At 35.4% G+C, this 14,879-nt stretch overlaps 1 protein-coding gene across 1 annotated transcript in view; it reads right to left on the reverse strand.

Annotated features, from left to right (window-relative positions):
* Positions 1-390: 390 nt before the first annotated feature.
* The window catches only part of Fsip2 (fibrous sheath interacting protein 2), a 66,272-nt gene continuing 51,783 nt past the window's right edge, over positions 391-14,879 (reverse strand). Inside the window, exons 18-23 of the mRNA XM_057755786.1 lie at positions 13,431-13,928; positions 9,346-9,437; positions 7,610-7,656; positions 4,475-4,518; positions 2,099-2,168; positions 391-527 (exon numbers count right to left, since the gene is read on the reverse strand). Of these exons, the coding sequence (XP_057611769.1) occupies positions 391-527; positions 2,099-2,168; positions 4,475-4,518; positions 7,610-7,656; positions 9,346-9,437; positions 13,431-13,928 (888 nt within the window). The remainder of the gene's footprint in view (positions 528-2,098; positions 2,169-4,474; positions 4,519-7,609; positions 7,657-9,345; positions 9,438-13,430; positions 13,929-14,879) is intronic.

The raw sequence follows: 14,879 nt of genomic DNA on the forward strand, positions 1-14,879 counted from the left end.
GAAAGAGCACACCAACTGGTTATTCAACATCAAGTGGTCATCCCTGAAATTATGCATTCAAGTAACATCATACAGAAAGGACAGGTTATATGTATGAATATATATGTATACTCATATAAATATATTCTTGTAAAGGCAATTAATAAAAAAAGAACCATGAATTTGAAAGAGAGCAAGAAGGAGTGTATGGGAGGAGTTGAAGGGAGAAGAGGGATGGGAAATGATGTAATTATAATCTAAAAAGTAAAATAATAAAAAAATTGTTAAAATACAAGCCTTTATCTAAAGTATATATTTTAAGTTGAAGTATTATAATAACTGGACAGCATGTTCTACTTTAAATATCATTTTATTTTATAGGGAATCACAATTTTATCAAGTGGGGAAACTTTAGTGCTTATCCTGGTGAGGTGGTGAGGAGGATTTTGGAATACTGCCGCTAGATCGGGAGAACACCTTTGACAGAGTTGAAGATACCTTGGCCAGCACTTTAGACCCTTGCCTGGAAATAGTGTTCTTGGATGTTTCTGTATAAAAAAAGATGATGTTAGTGAACTGAGAGATAATTGGAGTTGTTACTTTACAGCAATAACTTTGAATTAAGAAGCTGGCATTCATTTGTAAATTTATCTGTGCAAGATCAAGCACAGCTACAGTGTTTTCTCTTGTCTTGTTAAACACCCCCTTAGGAATCGTGCACAGTAATGCACACTGGTCCTCCTGTCTGTTCTTATGCCAGTACCAGGCTGTTTTCAGTACTGTAGCTCTGTAGTAGAGTTCATGCATGATGAACTTCGGTCAAAGACCTTGCTTAAGACAATACAGGTAAAATGAGTCTAAGCTAAGAATATGGTTCAGTAATTTTTTTCTCTCATGGTGTAGTATCTACTTGACCTTGAGGCATCTCCATTAAGTGTGCAAAGCCCACTTCTTCTCCTTCCTGAACACTATTTGAAAGTGCCTAATGAGTTAAAAATGGAGATACATTTCAGTGCTCTGTATGTGGGTTCTATGACAGAGTATGCAAGTATGAGAAGATATACGTTGTAAGAAGAAATATCTTCAAATTCTGTAATTTCTCTATGTTGTATAAATTTCCTTTTGAAAGTCCATAGATATAATTCATTGACCTGTAAGATATGACTGTATAGGTAATGAAAATGTCAGTATTTGCATTCAGTTTTCTGTATCAGTTTATATTAACCTTAATCTTTTAGAAAATATCTCAATTTATTATAACTTGTAATAGAACTTGAAAACACATAGAATATCAAAACTCAACATCTTCCTAACTGCAATATATAAATTTCAAGAGTCAGCAATCTTTTTTTATTTTATTTTTCGAGACAGGGTTTCTCCATAGCTTTTTGGTTCCTGTCCTGGAACTAGCTCTTGTAGACCAGGCTGGACTCGAACTCACAGAGATCTGCCTGCCTCTGCCTCCCGAGTGCTGGGATTAAAGGCGTGCGCCACCACCGCCCGGCAAGAGTCAGCAAACTTTATTTACATATACATATTTGGTTTCTCTCTCTCTCTCTCTCTCTCTCTCTCTCTCTCTCTCTCTCTCTCTCTCTTTTTAAAGAAAGCTCTTAAAAGGTTGCTAAACTTCTATCTTTCTAGTGACCAAAGGGTGCCGCCAGTTCCACTGAGTCACAGTCCTTATTCCACTTTTATTACATCATCCATCTTGTTCATGAAGTCATGCTTCTTGTGAACAAGGCTGCTTCTGAATGACCATAGACCCTAAGAATCTGGAACTCTACGTAGCTCAGCAGCTGTGTAACCTTGGAGAGCTCATTTTGGTTTTCCTCAGTTATTCCCATTTAATTCTTTGGTACCATATGGATGGCTGTGGCCTAACAAATGTTAGTTAAATTGTCTGTTGGTCCTTGGTATCCAAATTTAAAGACAATTTATATAATAAACTGTAGACTTTTATACAAATAATATGAATATTATATCAATACCATATCAATAATGTCCAATCCAAGGGCCACTCATCCTGGAAAGATCAATGATAAAAATGTCTGCATTCACAATAAAGTTAATAAGAGTTTAATTTTATTGGCAGTTAAAAGTTTCTGTATGTAGTTTGTACCTGGAATGTTTTCCTTTGAGGGACGTGCACTGGTGGCCGTATTTTTTGATCCTTCAAAGATGGTGTGAAACTGCCAAGACAAATTGGTATACTTAACCACGAACAGTAAAGATCACATTTGACAACCAATACCCCAATACATATCAACTATTGTATAATTTCATGCTGGTGAAATCTGTATTCTGCTTCAAATAAGCTCTCTTTGAGGCTCAAGCAAGTAAACTTGCAAGTCATAGTTCTGAGGATTTGTCTTTGCGATGGGTGATGACCTTGCTTATAATCTCATGACACCCGAAGGCTGAGCTCTCTTGACTCTTGTAAAATGTCACTTGCCTACCTCTTCCTTTGCGTTGATTGCAATGCATTGCAAACATGTTTCTGAGACAAGGAAAAATGATACAGGAGAAGCTAAAATGCTTCATGTCACAAGTCTCAACTTTTTCTGTGGAAAGTTTAGCAATTTACATGTTCTGAAACAATAGAGTCACTTGTTTTGGTATTTCTAGGAACATGCCAGGTACTTGTTTTATTCTGGAGAATTGTGCCATTTCTTTGAATAAAGAGGAGTAACTGTCCGGAAAGGCTAGATACAGTCACTGCCAAGACTCGAGTTCTCAAAATCTTTGTATACCTTCAAGTGCTCAAGAGAAACTTCAGACAGACATGTAGGTATTGCCTTTGCTAAGTCTCTCTATGGTTCGAGACAGGGTTTCTCTGTAGCTTTGGAGACTGTCTTGGAACTTGCTTTGTAGACCAGTCTGGCCTCGAACTCACAGAGATCCGTCTGTCTCTGCCTCCCACAAGAGTGCTGGGATTAAAGGTGTGTGTCACCACTGCCAGGCTAGTTAAGTGTTCAACTCTTAACAGTCCCTCCCACTTTCATCATCTGGTGAAGATGCCCTGGGGCTCTAGTCTGCTTGTGTGTTTCATACTCTTCAGGTTTGCATTACTTCCATTTTCAATTCCATAAACAAAGAACAGAAACAAAACAACAAGTCCACCCCGTAGTTTTCATAAGCTTGGAAGCTTTATGTACTCTGGTAAATTTAGGGGGCATCTTATCTTCATGAATGACACTTGCTATGGTAGCAGAAAAAGCAATCCATTCTCTATTCCCACGGGTTAAGTATCAAGGCCTTTCTAAGCAAACTTAATTCTATCTTTCCTTTCTATGAAGTTTCAATGTTGTGTCAGGAAATAGTTAAAGAAAATTTAAGAAATGATATTGACTTCTCTTTGAAATTTGATTTCTCAACCAAAACTTCTACTGTTTATTTTCAGATCCTCAGTATTGCCCACAGATTTCAGTTGTAATCAACTCGTGACTATGTGAGTGTGAAGGTTGCTTACTCAACTTTCTTTAGAAATGCCATTTTCACAAAAGTTTGGGCATCGAAAAGGCAACAAACAAGTAAGTACAACAGTGGAAGGGTGTAGACTTGCTAGGAATTTAGCATCAGCCAAAAAATATCAATGATTCCCAGACTATAACTCCAGAGCCTCTCTTTCATTGACCTACAATTTTCAATTTCATTTTCTCCATGGTATAAATCAATTGAGATTGGAGATTGTTAAATAGATGCTCACATTCATAAAAGATGATGTTGAATGTAGAAGTAACTGATTTCTTTGGAAAATTTACAAAAATATCTTTAAGCGTGATATAGGATTTTATGGACTGGGTCTGAAATTTGTACTCTACTGTAAAGTCGGTGAGTTGCTGGTGACTTTGTAATTCTGTATTCATGTATGTGGGGGAAATTATGAAACTGGATTAAAATAAACCAAGAAGACACCATGAGAAAGAACAAAACAAATAAAAAATACAGCTGGAGCTAGTAAAAAGGTTGAGGTAGAGGAGCATTCCTCAGTCCACACCATGTAGTAGTTAGCTGTGTGTGAAGAGCCAGTCTGTAGGAGCGTGGGAACATGGGTGAAACCAGATGTTCATAGCCCTTTTGACTCATCTTTGAAGTTACTGTGTTTGTCCTGTCTCTAGCTACCAAATCAGCACTGGACCCTTAGCCCTGGGCAGAATCGAAGAACTTATTCCATTAGGGTTCTCTTCAGAATCAGAAAAAGCCACGAATGGAACTGTAATTAATGTTGAGAATCAGAGGCTTATTATGCTCACCCAAACAACGGATTTTGACAAAAAACAGAGGGTCAATAACTTTCATTAAGGGATGTTTTCAGATATTAAGGACAGGTTTTATTCAGATGGGGAGAAATTTGATTGTGAAGTGATTTGAATAGTGCCATGTTTCCTGATGTTCCTAAATAATGCTACTCAGACATTGATAGAATTTAAAAATTGAGCTATTTTACAACTGAACCCAAGTGTAGAGAAATCAGAGGATATTGAAAGATATTTACCTGAACACTGCTTGAGTCCCCTACTTGTGTCTCCTGAATATGTTCTGTAAAAGTCAGGAAAATACTTTTTCTTACATATACACATACATACATTTATAGACACATACACATTCATAGACACACACACATTCATAAGTACATACACACATATATTTGTTGATACCAATCCAATATTTTTATCTCAAATAATATAATATAGGCATACTGGGCAATTATTATTTTAATGACTAGACAGTTGGAACAGATTTGAAACAAGTAAGAGCACTAGAATTTTGGAAGGTGTATTTGCCTTTCATTTGGAAATCATGAAAAATGAGTGTGATGTGTCAGGACAAGCAAGCTCTGTGCTTCAGTAACTACATATCCATGGAGAGCCACTTAATTCCTGTTTGTTTTTTTAACCTATAAAAGAGATGTTGCCCTAATGATAGTTCCTAAGGGCCTTTAAACTCTAACATACTTTATATTTATTTAATTAGAAGAGAGTCAGACATGATGATACACGCTTTCAATCTCAGCCGAGGAAGTCTGGTATCTGTGAGTTCAAGGCCGGCCTGATCTCTAAAACAAGGTCCTGTTTAACCAGAACTACATGGTAAGACTCTGTATCTATGGGAATAACAAAGTTATAATGTTTTAAAGCAGGGCATCTTTGAGCTAATACTCCGACAGAATCCAATGGAATCCCTTTAGATTAAAAAGCTGCCTGAGGTTTCAAGAGAGTTGAGCGCATCACTGAAACACAAGGAAGCAGCAGTAAGTTTACCAGCAAAGTTTCTCAGAGACCCGTGATTAGTAGGGCCACTAATCTGCCAGTAGAGGATCTCTGTAGTCTTAGCTGCACTGCTGAGACCTGGGTGACAAATTTAAATGCAACCATTCTGACTCAGTTTCTTTATACATAAAATGGAAATGAGACTATTTCCTTTGGCTATAACATAGAAGACGTGATGCAGCAACAGGAATCACAGCACATTCAAGTATGAAGTATGCCATACGTATGAAGTCATTAAAAGCCATCACAAGTGAATATTATAAATTATCTTTTGGGATCAGTATAGATTCTAGCAAGAGGGTAAAAAACACTTCAAGTAATTCTTTTAAGAATTACTAACTATTTAATTCCTAAAGGATCTGATTTTACTTTATATTTCAGATGACTGAGCTGACTTCTGACTTTTTCTTTGAAGTGATTGAGAATGTTCGGGTGCGATAAGAGGGCACAAACTGCAAACACAATTTTTTTATGTTTCTACAGTGCACAGGTATTGGACTTTCAGGACAGTTAAGAACGCTCTTTTGATTAAGAGATATATAAAAGTTCCAATTATTTAAGTAACTCGGTTATTCACAGTTACTTGAAATTTTGTTTTATATTTTATGAAACTAGGAATTAGTACATTCATAAACTCCATTGAAATATATACTGAAAACTCCAACGACTCACATGTCATTTCAGCTTAAATATCTAATGAAAACCTGAATCTCATGACTCCAACTGTTCTCACATGCTTCCTCCCTACTCCTGTAGCTTCTTACAAAGCTTTATCACTCAATCTTTTCAACGTCTATATGCCAAATGCTGTTTTAGGCTCCAGTGGACATCAATTCAGCAAGCTTGCATTTGATACAAAGCAGTCAAGATCAAATAATTAAAATACACAGTCTTTTAGCCAGCTGAAGGAGAGAAATAGAAAGCAGAGCTGTGGCCTATGTAAGGTCACAGAAGGCAATTAATTTCAATTTCAGGGATGGTGATCTAAAGAGATCGCTCTGGGAAAGTGACATGGAAAAATTCTACAAGTGAGGGGGAATAAGGCAGACTAAGAGGAAAGAAAATTCCAAAAATGTTGGCAAATGAAAGGCTCTGTACGATTGAAGGACAACAAAGAGGTCAGGAATCAGAGTTTGATGTAGTAGACGAAGGCCCAGGGAAAACAGAGGATGAGTTACGAAACGTAACTGGGGTAGCATGAACTAAGGTCTTGTAAACATCACAATGTCTTGAAATTATGTCATTAGTAAAACTGGAAGGGACTTAACAACCTCTGGATTTATCTTACATTCTGATCATTAGATTCGTCAACTCAAGTTAACGTGTAAATTCCATAAGGACAAACTTTGTCAAGATTATTTACACATGGAATATTATAACAATAAAAAAGAACTTTTTGATGAACCTTAAGATTAATAAATGAATAAATGACTTGGTCAGTGACAATATCACTGAAAAATATAAGAAATATGCATAATCCAAACATCAACGTTAGGCAAAACAAAATAATACAGAAAATTTAACCACAGGGAATGAGGCCCAGAGTGGATTCTTAGACAAAGAGTTGGAGATGTTGGATCTCACCTCCTGCTTGACTGTCTTCAATAATGAAGTCAAGGAATTTGCAGTAAGTAGTTGTAACTCAGGAACCTCACTGGTGATTACCATTATCCACACATTATGATATGGTGCTGCTGTTCAGACAGAATCACTGCTGACAGCTGTGGAAATTATTTTGACATCTACATTGAGAGAAGGTGGTTTCTTGAGTAGGTTGCAGAGCAGTAGTTAGGATAAACTTGTGGTTTGAGATTCAAGGTCATGCTTTAGTGAAAATGACTCTATACCTCTTCTATATATTGTTTACTTTTTACTTCCTGAATTCTGAACAAATATTGTAGTAAAACTTCCTAAAAATGTTGTAATAACTTCATATAAACTGATAGTTAAAAACAGTTCATGCCAGCCAGATTTCAATGAGAACAACTCTATTTCGTCTTTAAAAGACCTTTTGCATCTTAGTAGGGGTAAACTCTAATACAAGGAAAGCATAACTTTTCAATGAGCTAATTCCAGTTCTAGTCCAGATATAAATTAGCATAGCAACACGTGTTTCTTTATTCACAGGAGAATGGTCAATGTAAATTTACATACCAGACTAAATTCATGTAAGACAAAGCATTTGGATGAAAGGATAATGGATAACTTCCTAAAAGTAGGCATGCTTAATAGAAAAGTAAATTAGTATCACTTTCAAATCCAATGTCAATCATTTTCCAAGTAGGAAATAATTCAGTTATCAAAATATACAAAAAAGTTACATTTTCATCAATTTCTAAAAGTTAAGAAAAATATCCAACCTTCTAACGTATTAGTCTTCACATTTGGTTTAAACTCTTCTGCTTCACTAAAATAAAATAAAAAGGAACAATTTTTAATTTGTTTGTTTAACAAATGAAGAAGCTACTAGTTAACAATACTTGCTGTGTTTGAAAGCACAGCAAGTATAGCATAATGCTAAAATTCAAAATGGAGAATGATTTATAAACTGATTTCCCCACTTATAAATTTATTACTAAATATACATAGAATTTACAACATTAGATCATTGCAAGGTACAGCTTTGTGTCATTGGGCACAGTTACAGGGCTGTGCAAACATCACTCCCGCCTCGAGACATGTTTTGTGGTTAAGCACTAGCACCCATTTCCTTTCTTTTCCTCCAGAAAAATCACTCTTTTACTTGATATCTTTAGGATTTTGAATACTCCAGACAAGTAGAGTCAAAATTATATTTGGCATTTTGTGACTTATTCTAATTATTCCATTGTCGTCCATATTTTAGTATGTGAGGATTTTCTTTAAATAGTAGATAATATTTAAAAGACTAAGACACTTTTTCTCTTGAACTCATCCACTGATAACACATTAAGGTTGCCTTTCTCTTTGATTTATTTTGAATCACGCTGGTACTGATACATGCTCGCTAACATTTGTGTCAGTACCTGCTTTCGGTTCTTTGTAGAATATATTCAGAATTGCTGAGTCACATGGTAATTCCATGTTAAGTTATTTAGGGAAGGTCCACATTGATTTTCACAGTGATTTCACAATTTTGTAATTTTAGTATCACTGAGTAAAGGCTTCAGTTTCTCTCTATCCTTAATGCTTATTTTCTTTTCCTTCTTCTGTTCTTTTTCCCCACCTCTTTCCTTTCAGTGACTGTCATGGTTTCAAACTGGCATCTTCTGTGATTTGATTTACATTTCCTTAGTGATTAATGCTGTGGAGAACCTGTGCTGTCTGTATGTCCTTTCAGAGGAATTTTCTGTTCAAATATGTATTTTTAAAAATTGGTTTTGTTGTTTTATTTTGAAGTATGGGGAGTGGTTTAAATATTGACCTCATGCATATATAAATATAAGTTATATACACCACACACACATCAAACACACCCCATACACTTAACACACATATGTGTGAGTAAATATTGCAATTACACCATGCACACAAATGTACATATATATATGTACATGTATTTTTCATTCCTTGTATTGATTTTCATTCTGAATTGACATTAATCACACTGTCACAATACAGTATACTGCTAAATCTATTTAATAACTTATACTTTCAGTTTTGTGCTTTTATATTAATACAGCTAGTTTGTGCTCCTAAAATTAATCTCTGAGCACTCTGACTAAACCTTTTTCCATGTCTTCTTCAGATCCTTCTCATAAAGCAGTGCTATATACCTTTAGCTTACTTCACAAAGCCGAGCAGCAATCTTTCTATGCTGACTGCACACTACCTGGTCATCCTTCAGGTAATAATAACAATACCCACAAACACCACCATATCACATTAGCCACTGTCTGATCCGTGACATTTATCCCAGAGAGCAAGTGTCTGGAAAATATGTGGAGGCTTGGTAACTAGAAATGTAGCATGGCATGCTAAGAGAAAACTTGAGACAGAATCAAGAGATTAGAATCAGAAGGATCTGATTCTGGACACCTGATTAACGACAGATTTACTAACAGACCCAGTTTGCATCTCAGATTTCTAGACTTGTTCTGCATTAAGTTTTATTTACCCAGAAAGGAGGTCTTCTTGGTTGTAGGATGAAGTGCTCATAATTCTATGTATGAAGTAATGTGTTGGTTCAGGAACAAGGATCTCTTCTTTCTGTAAAATCATAGATCAGGTATTACACACAGAGAACTTGATATGTATTTTCTCCTCCACTGCATTTTTATACTCCAATCAAGACGTTAATGAAAAGAAAGTTTTACAGATTACTTAAAATATTTTCTAAATAGATAAAAATAGAGATGGTCCCTTTAATTCTAATTAAAATTCCTCTTCTAGTGTAAGTTGTTTTGAACTGGTTCTGTAAAGATAATATATTCTAAATTTTGATATTAGATTTTGAACCCATTTTAAACACCAACCTAGTACTGATACTAAAAAATGTGACATTTTAAACCTTATGTAATATTTTAAACACTGTTTATTACATTATATTAGAAGAGCAGAGATACAACTCTGAGAATTTCATAAGTTTGTCTGATCAGACATTTTATCACATATCTATTTGTTGGGAAATCATAATGGTTTTGATTAGACTGAAATTAGATGTGTTCATTTTCTGTGGTTTACTGCAGATTTGGTATTTGTCTAAACATAAAAGTACAAAAGCTATGCTGGGATGTTTAATTAAGGCGATTGTCTCAAAGGAAATAGCCTATAATATGATTTCTAAAAATATTAGTACTGACTTTTGGACAAGATTAAACCAGAAGGGTCATTGAGAAGTTTAAAGCATTAATATATTTGTGATATTCAAAATACCACATAAAACTTGCTACATTGAGGTTAGTTGTCAAAAACTATGTAAGAAAAACATTCACCATGTAATTTATGAGGGTAACATATCTATTAAGCAAAAGTCTGTTTTCAGACATGCTGCAGGATATTGGATCACACCAGGTGAACCCTGAGATTACATTAAATATTGGAAAAACCTGTTTCTAGTTGTGATGTGGCTCAGGTCAAGCACATACCTTTTATCCAGGAGCTTTCTTCTTGAATATTGTAAACAGGATTAAATAAAGTCAATCATAGGTCAAGGGACAGGAGGATCTCTATAAATCAGTTGTTTTCTAAATTCTGGAGTTACAATGAACAATGTTGTGGCACATGACTTTAATCCTACCACCCAGCGAAATAAAATTAGATATAGCTCCTAACTGCTGTGTTTGCACACTATAGAAATCACACATCATGTTCATAGAATATTACAAAGACTCTCTACAAGGTTACTAGAAAGGCAACTAATTTCCAATGGGAGCAGGAACAAAGAACAGCTTTTTCAACTACCAATAAGTTCTTCTCCATTCATGCAATACTGACCAATATTGAGTCAGTGGAGCCTAAATATGGATATCATTTTTTTTTTTTTTGGTAAATTGGCAACTGGGGATGTTTCATAAGGCAAGAAGAAGTCTGCCAACTTTTGTGTCCTTTTGGCTTTTATTAAAAACACTTTGCATATACTGAGAATAAATATGTTCTCTTTTGAGAAAAAAATCTGGACATTTTACAAGGTATGGGGTACCTGTGATTCAGTCATTGCCAACTGCTCTAATGTCATAAGGGCACCCTTACCGTGATGGGTTGGGTATGTTCAAGTGCAGAGACCTTCATAGGCTTAGCTATTGAAGGAAGCATATTACAGTGAAACTGGTGCCTATCTAAATTCCTTCATGACTAGGATATGGTAGCAAATGTGTCTGTTCCTTCCCACACGGAGGAAATAGCTCAGTTGCCATCTTTAAGCAGTTCATTCATCCCCCAAAGAGACACATATTTATCTGTTGGAACTAACAGAATAACAATGGTATTGGCTAATACACAGTTTACTGATGATTCATCAACCACTGATGGAACCAAAACTAATGGAAAATGGCAAGCCTATAGAGCAGGGATGGATGGCCAATACTGAGGAAGGAAAAACAAAATCAGGGCAGTGCTATCAGCTATAAGACAAACAATTAGAAAAGCAAAATGAAAACCTCTGTCTTCTCCAATGCACGGTACATGTGCAATGGTATAGTTATAAGGTCATCAAACTAGAAAACCACTAACTGGCAGAAAAGTGGCAGGAATATCTAATCATTGGGACATGAATGGAGATGGTGTAACCTAGCAGAACTTAGTAAAGACAGCAAATTTTATGTAGCTCATACAGAATAGAAAAAATATCCAAAATAATGAAATAGTGGAGAAATCGGCATCATGTTTAATTAAGACTAGAATATTAAATTTTACCAGGGAACAAATTCAGAATAATTCAGCAAGAAAGACAGATTACACATTAGAAAAACTTGAAAGTTTACCCCTAACATTAAACAATAAAAGGAAAATGGAGAACCAATTTAAACCAGACAAACCCTATGAGAATAACTATTATAAGGAACCCATAGCCAGGTAATGATTCACACCTTTAATCTTAGCACTTGCAAAGGAGAGGCAGGCACATAAGAATTATAATGATTTAAATTTAAAACATACTTGCAAAATGCAGGCTGAAATTCAAAGTGCATGCCCTTGTGATCTAAAAATAAGTACACTCAAACATCGAATTTATATGTAAAGAGAAAATTTCTCTTTACATATAAACTGTCCATATATACTAAGGTGTATTTAGTTTCAAAATTTCAAAAGATGTTTTTATTTAAAAGACAAATCTTTTTCTTTTGCCAAAAAAAAAAAAAAATTACCCTAAAGGTAAAACATGCAAAAAAGGAACCCACAGAGTTTGGGTTCAGGTAGGGTTTTGATTTTTATCTTTCCAGGAGAATAAAAAAATTCTGACTGAAGAATCCAGAATCCAGTGAACATCTACACTGCCCCTCCCCCACCGCGCATGCGCAAAAGAGTAAATCGGCCAAGTAGTATCGTCCATTTCCAGCAGGCAGGCCTGAAATCCCAACTTGGACTCCCAGAGTAGTGACCCCAAAATTCAGCTTCAGATTACAATCTGCTCAGGACATTTACATCCTGAGTTCAGATCAGATCGATACATTTTACAGAACCTTGAACTCAAAAATACTTAACCGTTGAACTACCAAATACAGCCTAGCTGGACATTGTGGAAAGCTTGGCCGGAGTAGCTTCATTATTGTAAACAGCTTTGCTGTGTTAGGGCCAAAATCCGTTCCTTTTTATTCAGACAAAACTAGGGAACTTTTACAGGATATTCGATCACTCTGTGAACCCCAGGATTACATTACTTACTGGAAATAAAATTGTGTCTAGTTCTCGTGTAACTCAGGCCTATCCCACACCTTTAATCCAAGAGCTTTCTGCTTGAGTACTGTAAACAGGATTACAAAGCCAACAATATGCCAGGAGGCAGAGCATCAACCAGCTGATAGGAAATGAAGCTAGGATTAAACCTTAAGTAAGATGGAGTCAGGAGGATGGATAGAGAGATGAGCAGCAAGTGGAAATGAGGAGTCTTGAGCTGAAATTTTTGTTGTTCAAGATGGCCTCGGAGAAAGCTCTCTTCCTGGGATGTCAATGGAGCAGGAAGGACAGCCAGGGGCTTTCTCTGCCTCCCTGAGCTAGCAGACTTCCACCCCAGCGTGTGGCTCTTGAGTCTTTATTGGTAAAATTGAACATGCGAGATTTAGTTACAAACAACAAAGACCCAGACAATGATTTTCTTTTCGTTTCCATTTGTTGTTTTCAGTGCTATGGGTTGGACCTAGGTCTTAACATAAACTGTGTCACAATCTGACTTTCCACAGATTTTGAACTTCTGTATAACTTCGACACATATTTGGATTCGTCCTGTTTACACTAAACTCTCTATGAATGTCCAGCAAATATTTATAGCCTCAAACAGATATTTATTTAATAAATAAGACTGAATGTCCCCAAGAAGTGTCTCTTTTCCATTTTATATTCAGCTACCAGTTCTAGGTTTCTTTGTATTAAATACTTAATTGAGTTTCATGTTCAGTTAATTATTTTCCCTATGCTATGTATCTACAGGCTTATGCAGATAATGACTCTAGCATGCTTTGCTAGACAGTCAAGGTGCAACCCAGAACAGAGTGTATGAGGTTGTCTACTCTTCCAAGTTTCTGGGAGTCACCTTTTGTCACTTACCTTATATTGTAACTTCTCCCTAGAAGACGGTTCTTCTGCTAAGCTTTTGGAGGAGGCCATGTCAAGCTCAGCAACAGCTCTTTTAACATGTGTCTTGTTAGGTTCCACCACCATCTGGTTTTCAGTTGTTTCAATGCTGTCAATATTTTCACCGGATGTGGGGTGACAGCATTTACTTAGTGCTAAGAACTTTCTCAGGCTGCTGGTGCTCGTGGTTGTCTTGGGAGACACAACTTGGGTTTCTAAGTGTTTCACAACCTTTGCGGCATGACCTCCAGATGTTTCCCTTAAACACTGGTGTCCGACAACCTCTCCTAAGACAATTTCCTCTTCATCAGACACCGTGTCCTCTTTGAAGCTAGTTTCTGAAGCTTTTTGGCTAATGTCGTGAGCTACTAAGCGAACGATGAGCTCTTTTTTGTTGTGGATGTCTTTCAAAAGCTCTACTCTGGTGATATCAGGCCTTCTTACGTTTTGAAATGAATTTCTGCCAACAGCCTGGAATTGAAAGTACAATTAAGTATTAAAAATAAACGTGTCAATCTCTTTTCTTATTTACTTTGTGTCATTGCTATGTTTCATGATTTCTAACTTCAATCTAGCAAATACTTTCAAATTTCACATACTGGCATATTTTCATTATTTCAAAAGAAGGAAATAGATAAAAATCACATGCAAGGCCAGTTTTTATCTAACATTATTTTTACATTAAGATGATATTACTCCGTTTTAACTTATTCCAAATATCCAGTCTAACAGAATAGTTTAAGCTCTATATTTTGTTGTAAAATAAATTTATTGCTTTCTATTTTTGTAATTCCCTCCAAAGTTGTTTCAGAACTACATAATTAACTTTTTGTTTCTAATAAGTAATCTTATAAAAATCTAGACATTCATTTTTAAAGAAGAGGCAGGATTTTAGTGGATTCTAATTATAAAGGCAATGACCCATTGGGATTGTAGTCTTTAGATTATTTATTTTTCACTCCATAATCACATTTTTTAAAAAGTAACTAAATCTTTTTTCTTTTTATAATTCATTTAATCCCAATTATTTTTTAATATAGAATAATTCAAGAAAAAGTAATTATAACTCAGTAACCAAATTATTCCTTTTTGGTGGCCTTTTCTATATCACAGAAGCTATAAGTTAATTTATAATTAATCTTCAGCTCAACCTTCATTTTCAGCTTTCCAAACCACATTTTCAAGTTACAATATTAAAATGATATCTTCTGTGGGAATAAACTATTTAGAAACAACTCTTGAAAAATTCAAAATAATCAACTTTATTTATTATTTGTAAAAAAAATTAGTAAGGTTAGAAAATCCAAATATATGCAATATAGTTTGGGGATTGTTATTGCAGGCAGTTTAAATGAAAAACGTGGCGTCACTAAGCAGAATACTGAGCCATGAGACAAAACCAAGTGCCTAAAGTACCTGACA

Source organism: Chionomys nivalis, chromosome 22 (genome assembly GCF_950005125.1).
Source record: "Chionomys nivalis chromosome 22, mChiNiv1.1, whole genome shotgun sequence".
NCBI lineage: Eukaryota > Metazoa > Chordata > Mammalia > Rodentia > Cricetidae > Chionomys > Chionomys nivalis.